At 41.8% G+C, this 19,592-nt stretch overlaps 1 protein-coding gene across 4 annotated transcripts in view; it reads left to right on the top strand.

Annotated features, from left to right (window-relative positions):
- The window catches only part of AMPH (amphiphysin), a 115,399-nt gene that overhangs the window by 74,659 nt on the left and 21,148 nt on the right, over positions 1–19,592 (top strand). For 3 of the 4 annotated variants that reach the window (XM_064169966.1, XM_064169965.1, XM_064169964.1), the window contains exons 7-15: positions 1,051–1,136; positions 2,958–3,033; positions 3,915–3,997; positions 6,542–6,680; positions 8,379–8,507; positions 11,492–11,599; positions 13,531–13,554; positions 15,207–15,230; positions 17,881–17,913. In XM_064169966.1, the coding sequence (XP_064026036.1) occupies positions 1,051–1,136; positions 2,958–3,033; positions 3,915–3,997; positions 6,542–6,680; positions 8,379–8,507; positions 11,492–11,599; positions 13,531–13,554; positions 15,207–15,230; positions 17,881–17,913 (702 nt within the window). Of the gene's footprint in view, positions 1–1,050; positions 1,137–2,957; positions 3,034–3,914; positions 3,998–6,541; positions 6,681–8,378; positions 8,508–11,491; positions 11,600–13,530; positions 13,555–15,206; positions 15,231–15,516; positions 16,018–17,880; positions 17,914–19,592 lie in introns of all 4 variants that reach the window. The other variant, XM_064169967.1, reaches the window with a different exon arrangement.

The following is a 19,592-nucleotide window of genomic DNA, read 5'->3' as shown; positions in this document are numbered from 1 at the left end:
GTGGAGGGCACACTCAGCCCTCTTTCAGGAAAGAGTCCTGCCTGAACCCTGACTGTCTCTCTTCAAGTGAGTGAGGGCAGAGAAAGAATTGTCTTGGCCTGCATGTGTGGGATTGAGTCACATTTTTAGGGCCTGGAGATTAAATCTTATGAAGAGTGACTGAGGGAGCTGGGGCTGTTTAGTTTGAAAAGGAGGAGGCTGAGGGGAGAGGAGACTTCATCGCTGTCTACAGCTACCTGAAAGGCCATTGTTGGTGCTGGTAGGTTCTCATAAGTAATTAGCAATAGAACAAGAGGAATGGCCTCAAACTGCAACTGGGTAGCTTTATAGTGAACATTAGGGAAAAAGAAATGATGGGAGGAGTGGTCAGGCATTGGAATGGGCTACTTAGGGAGGTGGTGGAGTCACCAACCCTGCATGTGTTTTAAAGTCATTTGGATGTGGTGCTTGGGGATATGGTTTAAACCTTGTAAAGTAGGGTTCTTGGTTGGACTTGGTGATTATAGAATGAGTTAGGTTGGAAGTGACCTCAAAGATCTTCTAGTTCCAAACCTCTGCCATAGGCAGGGACACCTCCTGCTAGAACAGGTCACTCAATGCCTCATCCAACCTAGCCTTGAACACCTCCAGGGAGGGAGCATCCACAGCCTCCCTGGGCAACCTGTGCCAGTGTTTCACCACCCTCTGTAAAGAACTTCCTCCTAACATCTAGTTTAAATCTCCCTTCTACCAGTTTAAACCCATTACTCCTCATCCTGTCATTACAAGGTTTTGTAAATAGTCTCTCCCACCCTTCCTGTAGGCCCCCTTCAGGTGCTGTAAGACCACTACAAGGTCTCCTCAAAGCCCTCCCTTCTCCATGCTGCAGAGCCCCAACTCTCGTGACCTGTCCTGTGAGTCTTCTCCAACCTAAATATTTCTGTGATTCTGTGATCCTCTGTTAATAAAAACTGTAAAAGGCTCACGAAATTTACTGCACAAGAATAGTTTTGGCAGGTTTTCACTATGCTGAACTGATGGCAGAAGTCACTTTGTTTCACCTTGGTTTAGGCAGAAGAAGAATTTCAGAAAGCACAGAAAGTGTTTGAAGAGTTTAATACCGACTTACAAGAAGAGTTGCCATCTCTGTGGTCACGGTAAGCCAACGCAGATATTGTCCAGAAGGCCTAAAGGAGGAGTAAAAGAGAAAGAACCAAGGGATTTCACTAAGCTTGTAGAAAATTATTTGATGCCTTTTTGAAGATCCCATCAATTATCTTGCTGTAATAACAAAGGGGAAAATGCTTTGCAAATGACCTAAAATTATGCTTATTTCTTTCAGCCTCTCTTGGCATTTAAGATTGATTTTCATAGTTACATTCTGAGGTGCAAAATCATCTGCACTGTATGAATAAAGAACTGTGGCAGAGCACAACTGTGACCTGCCACTTCCTACTATTTCTCTGACACTTTGGTGTTGGATGTGTGATCCTTTCAATAAGAAAGAGGGCACTTACTATTTAAAAAGATCAAATGTCTCCACTGTCAAGTAACTGCACCGAGCAGCCATGTGCCTTTCTAGATTTGCAATGGATTTACTTAGAGGTGCTTTTGCTGTTAAAGGTGTTGAAACAAAGAACCTCACCTTCATGTAAAGATTTTATGGCAACTCGTTTCCAACTTGCAATGGATTTACTTATAGGTGATTTTTCTGTTAAAGGTGTTGAAACAAAGAACCTCATCTTCATGTAAAGATTCTATGGCAACTCTTGTTTCCAGCTTGCAGTGGATTTACTTATAGGTGATTTTTTCTGTTGAAGGTGTTGAAACAAAGAACCTTACCTTCATGAAAAGATTTTATGGCAACTCTTGTTTCCAACTTGGTTTAAGGTACTGCTATGGAGGCCTCAGAAGAAGGGAAAAACGACATTATAGCTACATCAGAATACACATTTTGCAGTTTTGCACTGTTTGCAATGAAAAAGGATATGACAGCACAGATAGTTCATTTGAGATGTTTAGTCATTAATAGTGTTTATGCAGAAAATGCAGGCAGAATGAATGGGAGAACAAAAGCAGTAGGAAAACAGACCTCTCATTAGAGTGCTGGGCTCTTCAACAAATGACAGCCTGGAGTGGAAATGTGTTCTGAGCCACTTTCTATTCTCTGCCTTCTAAATTAATTCCTGTTAAATTTCAGATCAATAGAAGGCTTTCCTGCTGTGCTTCTGACTATTTCTTGAGTTGAAAAGCACTTCAAGATATTTTTTTTATGGGCTTACTGCATTTAAATGATTTAGAGTAAGGACCCTTTTATTTCAATATCTGTGTTGCCCAGAAACTAGTTTCAGGGAGAGGTAGACTTCAATTCAGACAAGAGGTGTAATTTAGAAACCAATTGCTTTCAGAGTCCTCATTTTCAGTTACTGTAATTCTTCAGGAAGAAAATCATGCACTGAATTGATATTTTATAGGCTTATTCTTATGCCAGAGATTATTTTTGTGAATAGAAATCTGGAAAAATTACACAGAAAAAAATTAAATAGAAAACAACAAAAAAAGAATGATTCAAAACCTAAAAGAAACACCTTCTACTTTCACAGCATACATGAGGAATTGAAGCACCTCAAGCCAGCAGAGTTCTGGCTGCATTTGTAGAAGTGTCTAATCTATATTGTGCCACACTCATGTTTACTTTCAAGCCTCCTCCTTCTCTAAAACAAGCTGAAATCCCCCACTGCAGTGGAATCTCAGCTTGATTCGGTCTGTGCCATGTGAAGTATGATGGCTCTCAGCACAACCAGAAATAACAGCGAATGAAAATGTTCCATTTGATCCAATTATTTGCTTTCCTGAGATGAATAGTTTAAAATGTTGCTTGCAGTTTTGGGGGGAAAAAAGTACATAATCAATTTGCCTTTGTAGCACTCCCACCTTTATCTTCTATTCTCTTTTCCTTTCTCTGCCATCCTCCATAGACGAGTTGGCTTCTATGTGAACACCTTCAAAAACGTATCCAGCCTGGAAGCTAAGTTTCACAAGGAAATAGCTTTAGTGAGTAAAAACCCCCTGAGTATCTCATGTGTAATTGATTGTGTGATATGTGCAACAGCAGGCAAGTGTCTTGTAATGCGGCAGTAAACATCTAGCAGAGGAACACGTGCAAGTTTGCCCTAGATCCAGATTTCTAGCCTAACATTTGTATTCATTTCTGCTTGCCAGTTCTCTACTCTCCTCAAGGAAAGGGCAGCCTCTACAGTTTTAGACTACAGTGCTTTATCAGTTCTTGCACTAAATTCAGTTTCTGTTTTGATAGCTTCTCCATTCTATTTATCATATTGTTGCCTTTGGTGTTTTTTTGCATATCCAATTGCTAAGCATCTCACTGCTTTAATCAGTGCAAGAAAAACATGTCAACTGTTCCCTTCAAGGCTGCTTTATACACTGTTAGCAGCACAACATTCTGTCTGTGGCTCTTAGGCAGAGTCATTTCAGTGAAGATCTTTGTGTATTATCAACAGTAACCTACTTGGAGAAACCAAAATCGTTTGTCAAACTCACCTGACTGAGGGCCCAGATAAATCTGGGTTAGATTTTCGAGGTGAAAGCATGAATCTTTTCAGCTACTTGTGCTGCTTTAAACTTATCTCCTTCATCACAGATCAGGCAGCAGCCAGTCACACTTAGAAATCTGCTCCCTGAGACTCAACTTACAGTGTTGAAGAACTGCTGCTGTCTTTGATTCTGTGGATTTTGAAAGGTTTCCACTTAAGCTTTTGATATACATGGCACTGAGTATTTTTGGAGCAATCTAGATGCCGGTTTAAAGTTATCAGTGTATGTGTTATCAGTTCTCAGGCCAGATTTGTCACCTGTGTTTTCAATCGTGGCTACAGTGCTTTATATAAACTCAGGCAAGCCTTTTGTTTTCTCAGCTATGTCACAAACTATACGAAGTGATGACGAAGCTGGGAGATCAGCATGCAGACAAGGCCTTTACCATTCAAGGGGCACCGAGGTGAGTTCACTGCTTTTATTAATGAATTGCACTGCAACAGGCTTTGTGGGTCTCAACATACGTAGCTATCACCTACCCCATCGTGTAGTGACTGCTGCACAATGCGGTCCACTGGGTGTCCTCACTTAGCATTGCAGAGAAGGTACCTTAGGTGAAGTTCTTCTCAACATGACTAAAGGTGCAAAACTTCCTTCATCACTCACTTTTCCTTGGGGAAAAAAAATGGGCAAAACCAAAAACACAACAACAAAAAACCCAGAGACTAAAGTCCAGATTCTCAGCTGTTACAATTTAGCCTAGTTCATTGTAGACTGTTCACAGGCTCACAGGATGTTAGGGCTTGGAAGGGACCCAAGGAGATTATCGAGTCCAACCTCCCTGCCAGAGCAGGACCATACAATCTAACACAGATCACAGAGGAACACATCCAGACAGGCCTTGAAAGTCTCCATAGAAGGAGACCCCACAACCTCTCTGGGGAGCCTGCTCCAGTGCTCTGTGATCCTTACAGTAAAGAAGTTCCCCCTTGTGTTGAGGTGGAACCTCCTGTGCTGCAACTTACACCCTGTTACCTCTGTTTGCATCAGCTGAAATTGTAGGATGTTTATTCTTAGCTGCTTCATTCACAGCAGTGATGCTAACTCCCATGAATTTGTTTAGAGCCTTGAACTATTTAGATGGGTTTTTAACTCCTAAAGGCATGTGATTAGCTGAGAATCCTAACCTCTGCAATTCAGCTTCTATCTCTTCTGCTTGTGGGGAAAAGTCAAGAAATATCATCTGAGAGGGCATCATAAAAGCTGCAAAGCTAGGTAAAGAGAATGGTGCAAAATACTGTGTCTTTCATGACTTTCAAGAGAAATCTGGTCTTAAAATAAGAAAAAAAGCAAAAACAGTTTAAATTCAGATGGTGCTTTCCTAAGGTCACTGGATTCAGTGCAGTGTTTCTGCTTTTCTTGCTTGCGACAAACGTAGCCTTTCTGCCATGCTTTGATCTCTCTCTGCTGTAATTATGATAAACAGAGCAGCAGGAAACTCTAAAAACAGTTAGACCACTTATTATATTTAGAGTAAATATCCAGCCAGTCCAAGCTCACGAGGAGCAATCAGAACAATGTTACAGGTACAGCAAATTGGCCCTCAAGCTGGACTCAGTGTACCAACTAAGAGGGACCAAACAATATAACATCTGCACATGCTTGTTTCCACTGAATTACTCATCCTATGAATGAGGAAAAAAAAACATTATTAATTGTTGCTGCAAATGAGTAGCCATAGATTAGTGCAGTGTGATGTCCTTAGCTTGTTTTAAATATGCTTTTTAAAAATACATTTATTTTTTTAATTACCATATTACTCTCTTTTGCTGTGCTGTTCAGAAAGCTTTGTATGAATAGCTGGATAGATTTTTGTCTATTGCCATTATTATGATATCCTGAAAGACTACTCTGTAAGAGAAAACAGCTTTCTTTTCTAGATGCATGAGAAGTAGATACTAGACAAGGAAAGAAGTTAACTTTTCCTTTAGATGGCTGTAGAAATAGAAACACCTTAAAAACTTGTTTTCTACTTAACACCCTGAAGGCAAATGTTGTGCTGGAAAAGAAATTTCTTAATAACTCCTTATTTTTTCTTTTTTTTTTTTTTTAATATTTCCACAGAAAGAGGTGGTGAGTGTGAGCTAACTCTGTCCTTTCCAAAGAGCAAATTTTTCTTGTGTTAGCCTTAGAAACATGTTTATGGTGTGGTCTCCTCGATCAGGTAGCGCTTCTTCTCCCTGAAGATCTGTAGGACTTGCTCTTCTCTTCTCAAGTACTGTGGTTGTTGAGTGCTGTAGTTTATAGCCTCCTCAAGTTGTAAGCTCTCAGCATTCCTAGGTAGCTGGATATGTCTCAGCATTTCTGCCAAGACAGAAGAGCAGATCCATTCTTAGGACTTCATCAGATCTTTTCTTAGTATTGGCAGAGCTCTGCTGAAGTCACTTAACTGCTGCTTGTTCTTAGTTGTGTTGGACTGTCCCTTTAAATAGTAGTATCCTTATAAGAATCTTGGATATGGTTTATTTCATTGAAACCTTTCTGAAGCTGCTTCTGCACTCAGTGCATTATTCATTGTTATGCTTTCTCCTGAGTTTTTTATCGTTAGAGATTTTGTTATATTCTGAGAACTGTGTGAAATGAAGGCAATAAAATGTCTCAGTTTTATGATAGCTACAACCTTGTACCCAAAACATCCTTTCAAATACAGAATCTGACAAAATGCAGGCACTGTTTTCCTCAAGTTATAATCATCAGGTAAACAGATGTTCCAAAAACCAAGATCACTCAAAATTAACCTTTCCCTTGCCGCTGTTGATCACTGGATTTAAATGGAAATTAATTGCAGTTTTAATTTCAGTCGTTGTAGAGTGGCTCAGCTCATCTCCAGTGTGCACTGTCTTTTGTGGTCACTGACATTACATCAGGAATGTGCTTCAACTATTGCATTAGATGGTCACGGTCAGCATGATATATATGTCCTGACCATTGCTTTGCTTCTGTCCAGTGATTCAGGTCCTCTCCGCTTTGCAAAAACACCCTCACCGCCCGAGGAGGTCTCTCCCCTGCCTAGCCCTACTGCTAGTCCCAATCATATGCTGGCACCAGCATCTCCAGCACCAGCCCGACCTAAGTCACCCACACAGGTAAGCTGAAACCTAACAGGAAGAACTGTTGTGTTGTGCAGTAAAAAACACCTGAGATAATGTATATGGTGTTTTTTCAATCTGGCTTGTGACTGAGAAATGGCAGAAAGGCCACAGCTCTCTTGCACTCTGCTCTGTCCATGGGTTGTTCATGCCTGTTTCACAAGCATGGGTGGAAAATTCTTTTTATATAAGGGAAAAGGGATAAAATTAAGGTACCAGTGAACTGGGGGAACCTTGTGGTGGCAAAGCAAAACACTGCTTAAAAAAATTGCACAGTCTCTAAAAATCCATGTCCCAGCAGTGATGGTTTGAAAAATCAATTTCTAAAGCCTCCTCCTGAATTTCAGTATGCTCTACATGTCTGCTCTTCATTTGGCTCCAAGTTTATTCCTACCTTGGAAAATAAATTAGCCAGGGAGTATCACTGCTTTGGCTTACCTCTAAGCCAGTAAGTGACAGACCTAGCTTAAGTACTACTGTGATAATTACTGATCATTAAGGGTTATTATTAAACTAAAGAGCTGGGGCTGTTTAGTTTGAAAAAGAAGAGGCTGAGGGGAGACCTCATCACTGTCTACAGGTACCTGAAAGGACATTGTGGAGGGGTTGGTGCTGGTCTCTTCCCATGGGTAATTAGTGATAGAACAAGAGAGAAGAGCCTCAAGCTGTGACTGGGTAGGTTTAGACTGGGCATTAAGAACAGTTTTTTCACATAATGAGTGTTCAGGCATTGGAATGGTCTGCCCAAGGGGGTGGTGGAGTCACCAACCCTGTGTGTGTTTGAAAGTTGTTTGGATGTGGTGCTTGGGGATATGGTTCAGGGTGAACCTTGTAGAGTAGGGATACCAGTTGGACCTGGTGATCCTGAGGGTCTTTTCCAACCTGAATGTTTTTGATGTTGGACCTGGCAATCCTGAAGGTCTTTTCCAACCTGGATGTTTTTGTTATTCTGTGCTTATTGGCTGTTACTAACACTGGATTAAGAAGTTTGACACTTCACTGGAGTTACTGGAGTAGTTTCTATTCTCACCAACGTTAGTGAAATAAGAATCATGTTCATGCATCAATTCAGATGTAACATAAGAGCTGTCTGTGAGACTTGGCCAAGGGTTCCAAGAGTTGTGTTGGTGTTGCTGATGCTTCCAGAATTTGGTATCAGCTTCTGTGCCAATTGCTGATTCTACAGTGGAAGCACATCAGAAGAACTCATGTTTTGCATGGTAGTTATATGTGAGCATACTTCTTTTCTCTGATCTCCCAAGATGTGACACCTTGCTGCCTGAACATTCATCTTGTGGAACTGAGTTTAATCTTACTGGTGCCAGTGGTGTTATGTCCCTAGAACATGTGAGGATTTTTTTTTCTGGATTTTTTTTTCTTGGTATTTTGAGAGACTCCTGAATTGTCCAATACTATTTGCTGTTATTCCAAGCAATTGGTTTCTCATAGTTATGTGAATCTCTCAAGACCAGGAGGAATTAATGACCTAAACACTTCTGAGGTGCTGTTCTCAGCAATGATAAGGTCTTAGCATTAAGCAGTCTTTAAAGATAGCAGGAATGAACTTAAGAAGCCAGAATGCTGCAGATAACTGGGTTTGTGCAGCATCACCTTTCCAGCTAATTGTTTAGCCCTAGCTTAAAGTTCTTGTTTTCATCCCTGAACAAGTCTATGACATATTTTCTGTCTGCCTAGCTGAGGAAAGGTCCACCAGTCCCACCGCTGCCTAAACTCACACCCACCAAGGAGTTGCAACAGGAGAACATCATTAACTTATTTGACGACAACTTTGTCCCAGAAATTAATGTGACAACTCCATCACAGGTAAGCTTCAGAGGATGGTGTATGGCTCCCACCTTGCAGACATCCTGAGTTCTACAAGACAGTGTGGCCTTGGGGCTGATCTCTGTGGGGAGGCTGCTGGAAGAAGGCAAAAGCACTATTACCGTTTTATGTAATCTTGAAACAGTCATACTTATGGTGTTCTATCTTTGAACAGCCCAGACATAATCACTCAACAGGGCTGACACTGGCAACATACTGACAAAAATGAGGACTTTGTTGAGAGGCCTGACTAAAAATACTATAAAGCAGCCATGTTTGAGATGTAACTGCATCCAGGTTGCATTACAAGCTGAGACTTCATCTAAGATGCCTTTCTACCTAATCCTAAACATCACAAGTGGCTCTTTAGAGTGGTCCTTCATTATTTCCATTTCTCCCATCAGACCTGTAACATGTACTCCTTTTTGCTTTTGAGTGATTTGGGGGCAAAAAATGGAATTTGCCTGGTTTAATCAACTTTTGGCAGGTATAAAAGCTCTCTCTAGCTGGATTGTTCCTTCCCTTGGTTTTGGCTTGCAGAAACAGTAGTTACACAGCAGAAAAGTGATCAAAATTGCTTGTTTTTTCCCCTCATTATTATGAATGGGCTGCCCAGGGAGGTGGTTGAGGCCCCATCCCTGGAGATGTTTAAGGCCAGGCTAGATAAGGCTCTGGCCAGCCTGATCTAAGGTAGGGTGTCCCTGCCCATGGCAAGGGGGTTGGAACTAGATGATCCTTGTGGTCCCTTCCAACCCTAACTGACTCTATGATTCTATGAAACTTTTTAATGGCTTACAACAAACACAAAAGCCAGAGCTGTGTAAAATAAGTCTGTGTATTTTGTATTCAGTTATTCAGCTTGTATGCAGTTGTAACTGCTGGTTGTTCAATAATGGTAATTACAACTGTGAAATCCAAGCCTGTGTTTGACAAACTGGGGAGAAATATACAGATGCTTATGAATTTTTGTTTCCATGTGAATTACTGGTTTTGTACTAATTCATTTGACAATGCAAGAGAATGGAGGCACAGCAAGAAAAACTGACATTATTCTAGAGAATTTGGACATGAGATGTTTTGGGTTCTTGTGGAGGGAAGAAAGCAGTGTTGTCATACACAGGGCTTCATTTGGAAGAGAAAAGAGTTATTTATATTCAAGTCCCCATGCAATTAAAGTATTAATGGCAGCTCCCAGTATGCAGCCACTGCTGGCCTCTCCTACTGAAGAGAGGTTGCAGGTCTGTTACATCACTGTAGATTGACTTCATGGGAGTTATCCCTGTGGCTCCATGAGCTGTGACATCAGTGGTAAGTGCGTGTAACCTGTGCTAGATGTGACCTCCTGTATTAAATACTGTATCCATTAAACCTTCACCTATCAGACCAACCAGGGAAGCAGAATCAGGACCAGTTTGTATTTTTGTTAAGAGCTGACACTGAAGCAGGGCTTTAAGGTAGTATTAGTCATGTTTCCAAGTCCTTTACATTCTTTCTAGGAGAGACTTGTATAAAAATGGGATGGCATAATAAAGGTGATGCGTGCTATTAGAAACTGATTTTTTTCCTTTCTCTCTCAAGGAAAAATAATCTCCTTTCAGTGAGTGATTTATGTCTCTTCCTCCTCCACATCAGTGACCTGGGAATGACCTGAGTTATTCCCTGCTCAGCTTCTCATGAATCATCTGCACTTCCCCCTCCACAAAAACCACCCTCATCACTAAAACATCTTTAATGTATCTGAGATCTCTGTGCAGGAATACCCAAATAGTGTGATGCATAGGTTTGATATCCTTCTGTAAGAGAACTAGTTATTAAAATTAGATTGAATAAAATCCACAGGAAATATAGACTTATTCCTCTTGATACTACTTATGACATCTCCTGTACTCCCAGAGCACTTGTTGGGCAGTATGAAGGAAGCTACTGAGCCTGCAGAGCCCTCTAATGATGCAGGACTTCCCAAAAGTTCGCTGATTGCCTTCCTGGCACTGTGCTCCCACAGAGGCACAAAACCAACAGACTGATAAGTTTAATCCTGTTTCAGAGGGGATCATGAACAGAGCTAACACTTTTCTGCTCTGTAATTGTTCACCTTTCTTGACCAAGTGCTTCTAATGCATTCAGTGTTTGCAAGATACTGAAGGACAGTTCTTCTTGGTGTGGCTGAATATTTTAGCTGTGATTCAACAAAGCAGCTCACACTTCCAGTTTATTCATTATCAAGACTTATTTAGTTACTGCCAGGTAAAAGAAGGAGAGGAGAAGGTGTGATATCTGGGGGACTGGATGAAAGGAGTCTTCTTCCTTTATTCTATGTTACTTTACATCAGGAAAGACTTGTAGCCCATTGAGCCTATATATATATATATATATATGTATCTATATATTTATTTATTTATAGTGACCTCAGGGACCTTGATTAATTCATTAATTGGAAACAGAAAAAGGCTGTACCATGTAATCCAGTTTTGTAAAAGCAGATCAGTGTAGCAAGATTTAGTTAGTGTTACATAAGGTGTTTCCTAAAGTTTAGAGCTAAGGACAGCATTAAATGTAAATTGGTATCCATGTGCAGAGCTGAAACTTGATTCAAATGCATTTGTGGCTTTCTGTATTGGCTTGTCACTAATGATTCTCTCTGGGGAGAGGTTCACTTATTAGAACAGATGGACGTTGGGTGCCATTTCTGTAGTTTTTAGCTTTGGTGTCTGGCTCAAAGCACTTTGAAAGGGCCTTAACAGTCAAGTGATGAACACTCTGCATTTTTCAAAAGGCAAAGCTGCACTACAGAAAAAACAAAGGCATCATAAGAATGAAGCTCATAAGATTAAAAGCTACACAGAAAGAAATAAAAGTTGCAAGAGAGTCTTCAGAGCTTCCTCTCCTCCTGGCTTGCACCACAACTAAAAAGTCTGTGCCATAATTTACCCAAGGCAGCTTTTGAAATACAAGTTTTTTCAAAAGTTATGTTTCTCTTCTAACAGAATGAAGTTCCTGAAGCTAAGAAAGAAGAATCTTTGCTAGATTTGGACTTTGACCCTTTCAAGCCAGAAGCTGTATCAACAGGCGTTACTCACTCACCCATGTCTCAGGTATCTCTTTTTGCCTGGAGGTGGGCAAATGAATGCAACATGCTGTGTTTTGTAGCAAAGATTTGCCTCGTGGACTAATGAGCAGTGTGTCTGTAGTGTCTGAAAAATGTGACCTTCCTGAGCAGCCCTAGTCAGCCATCTACCTCTCTCCTTCAGGAACCCTCTACTTGATGATGTACTGGAAAGGAAGGAAACTGTCAGGCAGCAAAATGAGATGGCTGCCAATGAGAATAGTTGCTGGTAGTTACCTTGACCTTGACTTGACAAGCTCTTATTTGCCAACTTCAGAATAATTCTTGGAGCCAACATTAAACTTTTCCATTTCTTGTTTATTCCTGACATTTTTTTTCTGTCCTGGCTTTGAACCCTCATGTCTAGAAAGATGCCTCCAGTGACCTAGGTCTCGTGGAGTCAGCATGTGATTGCTTTGCTGTGGTGGAGTTTCTGTAGCAAGCAGAGAATATGGTCTGAGTGGGTCTGCTTTTATAAATCTATTTTAGACCTACCCTCAAGGAAAATGAGATGATGTAAGAGGGCATTTCTTTGCAGAATGGTATTGTAAAGAAATGTTGCATTCTGTGGGAATATTTGCCCTGGTAATTCCTTGCAGCACTATGGAAGGGAGAGGGGGGAAAGAAAGAAAGAAAGAAAGAAAGAAAGAAAGAAAGAAAGAAAGAAAGAAAGAAAGAAAGAAAGAAAGAAAGAAAGAAAGAAAGAAAGAAAGAAAGAAAGAAAGAAAGAAAGAAAGAAAGAAAGAAAGAAAGAAAGAAAGAAAGAAAGAAAGAAAGAAAGAAAGAAAGAAAGAAAGAAAGAAAGAAAGAAAGAAAGAAAGAAAGAAAGAAAGAAAGAAAGAAAGAAAGAAAGAAACTGCATGTAACACATGCAGTTTCTGATTTTCATTACCTTACCCAGGGGACCTACTATTTTGAGATCTATGACTCTCTCCCTCACTACCCAGAGGGCTGATAGAACAGCAGGGAAGTGCTGGCCAGCAGAGCTGCAGCTCTGCGTTGTACACAGAGAAGGGAACGCTATTAACACACTGTTGGCAAAAGCTATTATCCCTGTGGCTATCACTGACCTGGCATGCACTGTGAGACATGAGAGGACTAATCAGCTCTTCAGGAATGCAGCACTGGGGATGGAGTGACAAAACAAGAGGCTTTAAGGCTGAGAGAGATTCTCTGCTGGTTCTCTGCTGATCACTTCCTCAGTTAATTAATTCTCATTTGGTGTGCAGTCCTAGTTATGTAATGAGATCTGTAATGATCTGATGCATTTTGCACTGTCAGAGGATCAGTGTATGGTCAGCACTCAGACTATTAGCTGAAATTTCTCTGTGTGGTTTGCTGGAGGTGTTTAGTATAGCAGAGGCTTTGTGCTTCTTATTTTTCTTCCTCCCTCTAAACAGGGGAGGAGAAGGGGAAGAAACATTCCTTGGCATTCAGCAGTGACAAACTCTGTCTGTGACTTTGCTAACTCTATCTTTTCAGCTTGTCTTGTAATAATGGCGATTAGATCATTGGGATTATAGCACCATAGAATGGTCCAGGTTGGAAGGGACCTCCAAAGGTCCAACTCCCTCTGCAGTTAGCAGGGACATCCTCAACTAGATCAGGTTGCTTGGAGCCCTGGATCATTAACCCAGAGACATTTAACTTTTGTGTCAGAGCACATTTGTCAAGACATCACATTGTACAGAATTTGAGTGGAAGAGTTGGTTTAGATTCAACTGCACCATGAAATATAGGCTATAATTTTGTCAGTCAGGAAGCACTGCCTGAGAAGGTGCACTAATACATGTGTTATAAACACATACAAGTACGTTCTCTCTTGTGACTTAATGCACTCAGTTCTGTAGCATGCTGAACTCAGGCTATGTGAACAGTGTATTTCTAAGAGTCTCTTTTTTTATTGCTCCTTCTTTTCAGACATTGCCATGGGATCTATGGACGGTAAGCTTGACATTTATCATTGCCAGTTGAGATGTTTCTGTGCCTCTGATTCTCTAACATCCTGAACTCAAAGTTGCAGTGCTGATACCAAAACCCAGCACAAGGAATTTATAGACCTTGACAAACACTTTCAAGTATATGAAGCTATTTGGAATCTTTTAAACACAGCTACCAAAAATAATCTCTGTTGCTTGGCCTATGACACCTAAATGATGTCAGAAATCTAGGCTAATAAGATTCACAGTCATCATAACCAAGTATGTGTTGCTTTTATTCTCATGCCTGAACTACAGCAATAGGGGATAGGAATGGATGGTAGCCACCTGTTGTAATTAGGTGAAGCGGTAGTGTCTCAGGACTTTAACCCAGTGGACAACCATTTGTTTTCAAACTTTAGAAGTGAAAAGAGAATTGAACTTGTCTGTGTGACAACACAGTGAGCTGCAGTTACTCACAGAAGTTACTGCTACTTTAGGAAACTCTATGAATCCCTTCCTTCCTTGCTTTCTTCCAAATTTCTTCCTCCCTTATTTCCAAATTAATTCCTTCTGAATCCCTTCCACATTCTTTCCTTCTGAATTCTTCCAAATTCCTTCCTTCTGAATTCCTTCCTTTCTTCCAAATTATTTCTCAATTCCTTCCAAATTCTTTCCTTCTGAATTCCTTCCTTCCAAATCCCTTTCCTCTTTCCAAATTCCCCTTCCTTCCTTCCTTCCTTCCTTCCTTCCTTCCTTCCTTCCTTCCTTCCTTCCTTCCTTCCTTCCTTCCTTCCTTCCTTCCTTCCTTTCTTCCTTCCTTCCTTTCTTCCTTCTCTCCCTCCTAAATCCTTCTGAAGGAATTCCTTCCAAATTCTTCCTACCTACACAGTGATCTGCAGGAAGCAAACAGCTCCTTTTTGTGAGCTTTCTTTTGACCCTAAGTCATAGCCATAGCAGGTTGCCTTGCTGAGGGGCCTGGCATGCTCATTATTTACCTCTTGCAGCTTCAGCCAGCACCAGCATCTGTGGATACCTCTCATGCATTCAGATTTGCAGCACTGTTTTGTGAGCACATCACGTATGTGATGTAAATTCAACACTCATCTCTTTCTGTTGGGAAAGGTCAAATGAAGCCCTTGAGGGGGTGGGGGAAAGTCATACAGATAGTCTAGCCAAAATTTCAAGGCTGGCAATATCTAAACCAGCTAAGACAATCCAGAAATTGAATGTATTGTTCTAAACTTGTGTTAGCTTTGTCCACATCTTCCTTTCACACAGTTTTATTGATAGCTTGTTAACATTAAATATATATATCCTCTATTATAGTCATTTTCCTCTTTGCTGTATTTTTTTACCAAAATAACAGTGAGCTTCAACTGAGATGTAATGAGGCTCCTGGGATAAAAATATCAGTGGCTTACAGGGGAAAGTAGAGTCTGATAAGTATTCAACATACACTTAGGGCTTCTTGTTGTAATGTAACTGAAAGCGTGGCTTAAATACAAAGGCCTGGGATTAGCCTTCTGTGGAGTGGCAGGAGAGGACCTGCCAGCGCTTCCCCACAGCACGCTGGTGCTGGCTGCAGGATGGAGAACTGCTGATTGAAGTGCTGCTGTAACAAAGTACATCATGCTCTTCTTTTCTGTTTTGTGTGTGTGGTTTTCATCGGTACAGACAAGCAGCGAACTGGTGCAGCCGGTAAGCAACCCTCCCCCCAATACTGCAACCGCTCTAAAGAGATGCTTTGGTCAGTGTGGTGTAATAGTTTTCTGGTTTGGCCTCTCAGTGCTGCCCTTTTACATTGCAATCTGTTGCCTCCAAATGTTGCAAGCCTCATAGCTTTTCCTTAAACAGCTTAATTTAGTCACTTTCATTCTTTAAATTAAAATTGCTCTAGTAAAGTATAAATTTTGTGTTTTCTCATCGAGCCCTCCTTTATCTTTTTCATCTTGTGTTTTTTCTTTGCTTTTCTGTCTGCTTAAAGCCTGATTCTTCAAAAAGTCTTTCCCTGTGTAACCTGGTCATGGAGGAAACCCCAAACAGTGGGTCATCAGAAGATATTAACAGATCTCAAACTGATCTAGGTTCACTCAACTGGGGCCTAGATGTTAGCGCACCCAGTGTCAGCCAGGAAATTACTGCAGGCGGTTCTTTGCTTTTCCCTGGGGGAGAGCAAACCTCAAGTGAATCCACGGGTCCTCTGCCTGCTAGCGTTTGGCCTCCTGTAGGCGAGCAGGAGGATGCTGCACCAGGGTCAGCTTCCATAAATGAAAACCAAAGGACTTCACTGGAGGACCAGTTGGATGCCAACAATGTCCCATGGGAAGATGTGGTGACCAATCAGCCTTTAGAGAACATAACCAGTTTTGAGCCACCCATCCTGGGAACTGGTAGCTTGTTGGATGAACCCCTCCCATGTGATGTGCAAAAGCCAGAGGACGAGCGAGAGGAAGACGAGTGGGCAGGTGTCAAGCCAAGTGAAAAGGTAGAGACCAGAGCTGTTCACTACAAGGAGGTAGAAGGTACAGAGGAACTAGAAGAGCAAGGTTGTGAAACCAAAGGAAACTCTGAGGCAGAACTTCCTGAGGGTTTAGCAAAATCAGATCTTGACATTTTAGTCAGCACAGAGGTAGAAAATGTACAGGAGTTGGAAGATAACAATGGGGATTCTGGGAGTGCTAGTGGTACTAATCTAGAAAACTCAGGGAAAGAAGAAAGCAAATGTGCCAATGTCACTGAGGAGACAGGTGGAGAACTGCCATTGTTGAGCACAGGGCTGGAAGGTGGGGACAAAATAGTAGTGGACAACTGTAAAACAATAGAAAGCTCTGGTGCTGAACCTGAGAGAGTCTTTGGTATCTGGGATCAGAACCACGAAAGGACATTTGAGGATGTCTTAGACCAAACTGGCAGTGGTCCTGGAGAAAATACGTCCGTGGAGTATATAAATGTGACAGCACATGGTGACCAGACAGAGAAGGACCCTACAGATACTGCAAACGTTCTCTCTGATGCTGAAGTGTTCAGTGCAGAAGAGTCTGGTAAAGGAACTGAAGACAGTAGCATCAGCCTCCTCCCAGATGACAGCGCTGCTGCTGAAGGACAAGCTGCTGCTGACAAAGAGTGGGCACTGCTGCCTGAGACAGCTGATGCTGCCAGCACGAGCTGTGGTCACCCTTGCCTAGAAAATGCAGAAGACCAAGTGGCAGGTAGGGCGGCAGCAGCGGCAGTCACTGAAGATCAGCCTAGTAGCAGTGGTGTTCCTGACGCCTTGGAGACAGACCCCTGGCTGGCAAACTGGGATCCTACTGTTACTAATGATTCCTGGGGGTTTTCTAATCTGTCAGATGGCCAAGCCAATGGACTGGATAATTGGCCCTTTTTGCCCAAGCAGCAAGACTCGGAGGAAGGTAACATGGAAAACATTTGGTTAGGCATTAGTGATAAATGGTCTACCCAAGACCTAGGAGGGACTGATAACAGCTGGGTAGAAGTGGGTGCAAATACACCCAGTGAAAGTCAGGAGGCAGCAGTAAATGAAGGCCTGCCTGGGGAGCAGGCAGGCATTAGCAATCCTGGACCAAGCAAGGAGATAGCTAGACCCTTGACTCTGTTTCAAATGGGAAGTTCCAGAAATGCTAGCACCGAGAGTTCAACTAGCCCTAAGGACAATGAGACCAACAACTCAGATTTATCTGAAGATGAAATTGCTAACCGGAGATATGGATTGTTGTACCAGGAAATTGAGGCTGATAAAGAAGAGGTACCTACCCCAGTGTGTAGCCTAGTCTAGACAAAGAGTTCCTTAGGCCATGCATAACCTTGTCGTTTCCAACAACCCATCTGTGTGCTCCCTGCTGCCCCTCCCAAGCCCGTGCTGGTCTTTGTTTTCTTTTGATAAGCTGCCATGCAACTGCTCATAGTGTGGTACCCTTCAGCCCTGCGGTGGAGCAGGCTGACAAAAATGCCTTTCAGCGCGGTGAATGAAGCTGTGAGTTGTGCAGGCACAGTGTGGCTCACAACTTCTGTGGTTTAATGTCTACAACTTTCAATGAACCTATCTTTTCCCCCCTGGTTTCTTTTTTTTTAAGTCATTTTATACAAATACTTCACTTACTCTGCTTTTTGGGTTTGGTTTTGTTTTCTTTCAGCCTGTGACACCTGTTCTCAAATAGCATTTGTTGTCAAATTTCTTGCTGCCTTACCCTTCAGTTTATTTTTTCTTTCTTTCTTTTTTTTTTCTCCAATGTCTGGCCTACATTTTTATTTTGCAAAATAAAAATGTTTTGACTCCTGTTCTGATTTAGTAAACAAACGATAATTTGTTTTGATCTTCACTTCTACTTAGGCATCCAGCACAGCATTTAATGGATTTGCACAGGTAAGAAATAAACATGGTTTGAGATCTGGTTGGGGTTTTATTTTGTCTGTGCTGTGAGGAAGAGATTAGGACTGACTGTGCAATTCCAGGAAGTGTGTTCTGCAGGCAAGCTGCACAGCAATGTCATACCAACTCAAATCCAAGCCTTGTCCGCTCTCAGAAATTGTTCCTAGAGGTTGCTAATACTCACAGAATCACAGAATGTCAGGGGCTGGAAGGGACCTCAAAAGCTCATCCAGTCCAATCTCTCTGCCAGAGCAGGATCTCCTATACCAGATCACACAGGAACACATCCAGGTGGGGTTTTAATATCTCTAGATATGCCCCTGGGCAGCCTCTTCCAGTGTTTTGTCAACCTCACAGTGAAAAAAATTCCTCCTCATGTTTCCGTGGAACTTCCTATGCCTCAGATTCCACCATTGCCCCTTGTCCTATCATTGAGCATCACCCAGCAGAGCCTGGCTCCATCCTCCTGGCACCCATCCTTTACATCTTTATGAACACGAATGAGGTCACCTCTCAGTCTCCTCTTCTCTGAGCTAAACAGCCCCAGCTCACTCAGGCTCTCCTCATAAGAGAGATCTTCCATTCCCTTAATCACCTTAGTGGATCTGTGCTAGACTCTCAAGCAGTTCTACATCCCTCTTGATCTGAGGGGCCCAGAACTGGACATGATACTCATGATACTCTTGGCCTGACTGAATTTAAGAGCAAAAATATGACTACCTAGAATGCAGAAGGTTTCACCTGAACTTAAGGAGAAACTTCTTCCCTGTGAGGCTGCTGGAGATCTGGAACAGGCTACCTAGAAAGGCTGTGCAGTCTCCTTCCCTGGAGAATTTGAAAACCCACCTGGACACATTCCTGTGCAACCTGATCTAGATATGCCTGCTTTAGGGGGAGAGTTGGACTAGATGATCTCCAGAGGTCTCTTCTAAATCCTAACATGCTGTGATTCTAGATGGGACTGATTTTTAATCCTGTTGAATGCAACCATTTAGCTTTTTTATTGTGTTCTCTAGTGGAGTTTTCTCAAGGTCCCAAAATCCTTTGAAACGTCACTTACACTGTTCCTTCCTTACAGCAATGCTGGCTGATGACTTGGATGTTTCTGCAGCTTTACTTTAAGATCTATTTTAATCTGAAAGTTAAACTTAAATTATTTGTTGGCTGCTGTGACTTTACATTAGGCATTACAGAGGCACAGCACTTGAGGATGCCATGTCTAGGCTTTAAAATTCCAGGGCTGTGTAAGATTCCAAATTTCAAGTGGATAACCTCATTACTTTCCAGCATCCCTTTAGAGACTGGCTCATCCACACACATATTTTTAAAAGCATCCGAAAAGGCTGAGCTTCTACAAGGATGGAAATTAGTTTTCTGGTGCTTAACTATTCTGCTCCACGAAATTTGCATTAGTAAAGGATCCAGGGGGAAGGGGCAAAAAAACAAAGCTACTACCTCTAACAAAGGCAAAATGTTCATCCCAAAGATATTGAAATGTGATATCCCCACTGCAGCAGCAAAAAGATCTGCCCCACCAATATTTTATAATTAATTGGTTCAGAATGAGTAGGATGTTGGAAAATGTCTCCATTTTCCTCCATGTCACCTCATAGTGCAGGTGAAGCTTTGTATCCATTTTGCTATTCAAATCAAAGGCCAAAATCAAGAGGATG

Source organism: Pogoniulus pusillus, chromosome 32, assembly GCF_015220805.1.
Source record: "Pogoniulus pusillus isolate bPogPus1 chromosome 32, bPogPus1.pri, whole genome shotgun sequence".
Lineage (NCBI taxonomy): Eukaryota > Metazoa > Chordata > Aves > Piciformes > Lybiidae > Pogoniulus > Pogoniulus pusillus.
Note: the sequence above shows the minus strand (reverse complement) of the source record. Positions and strands in the feature narration are given on the sequence as shown.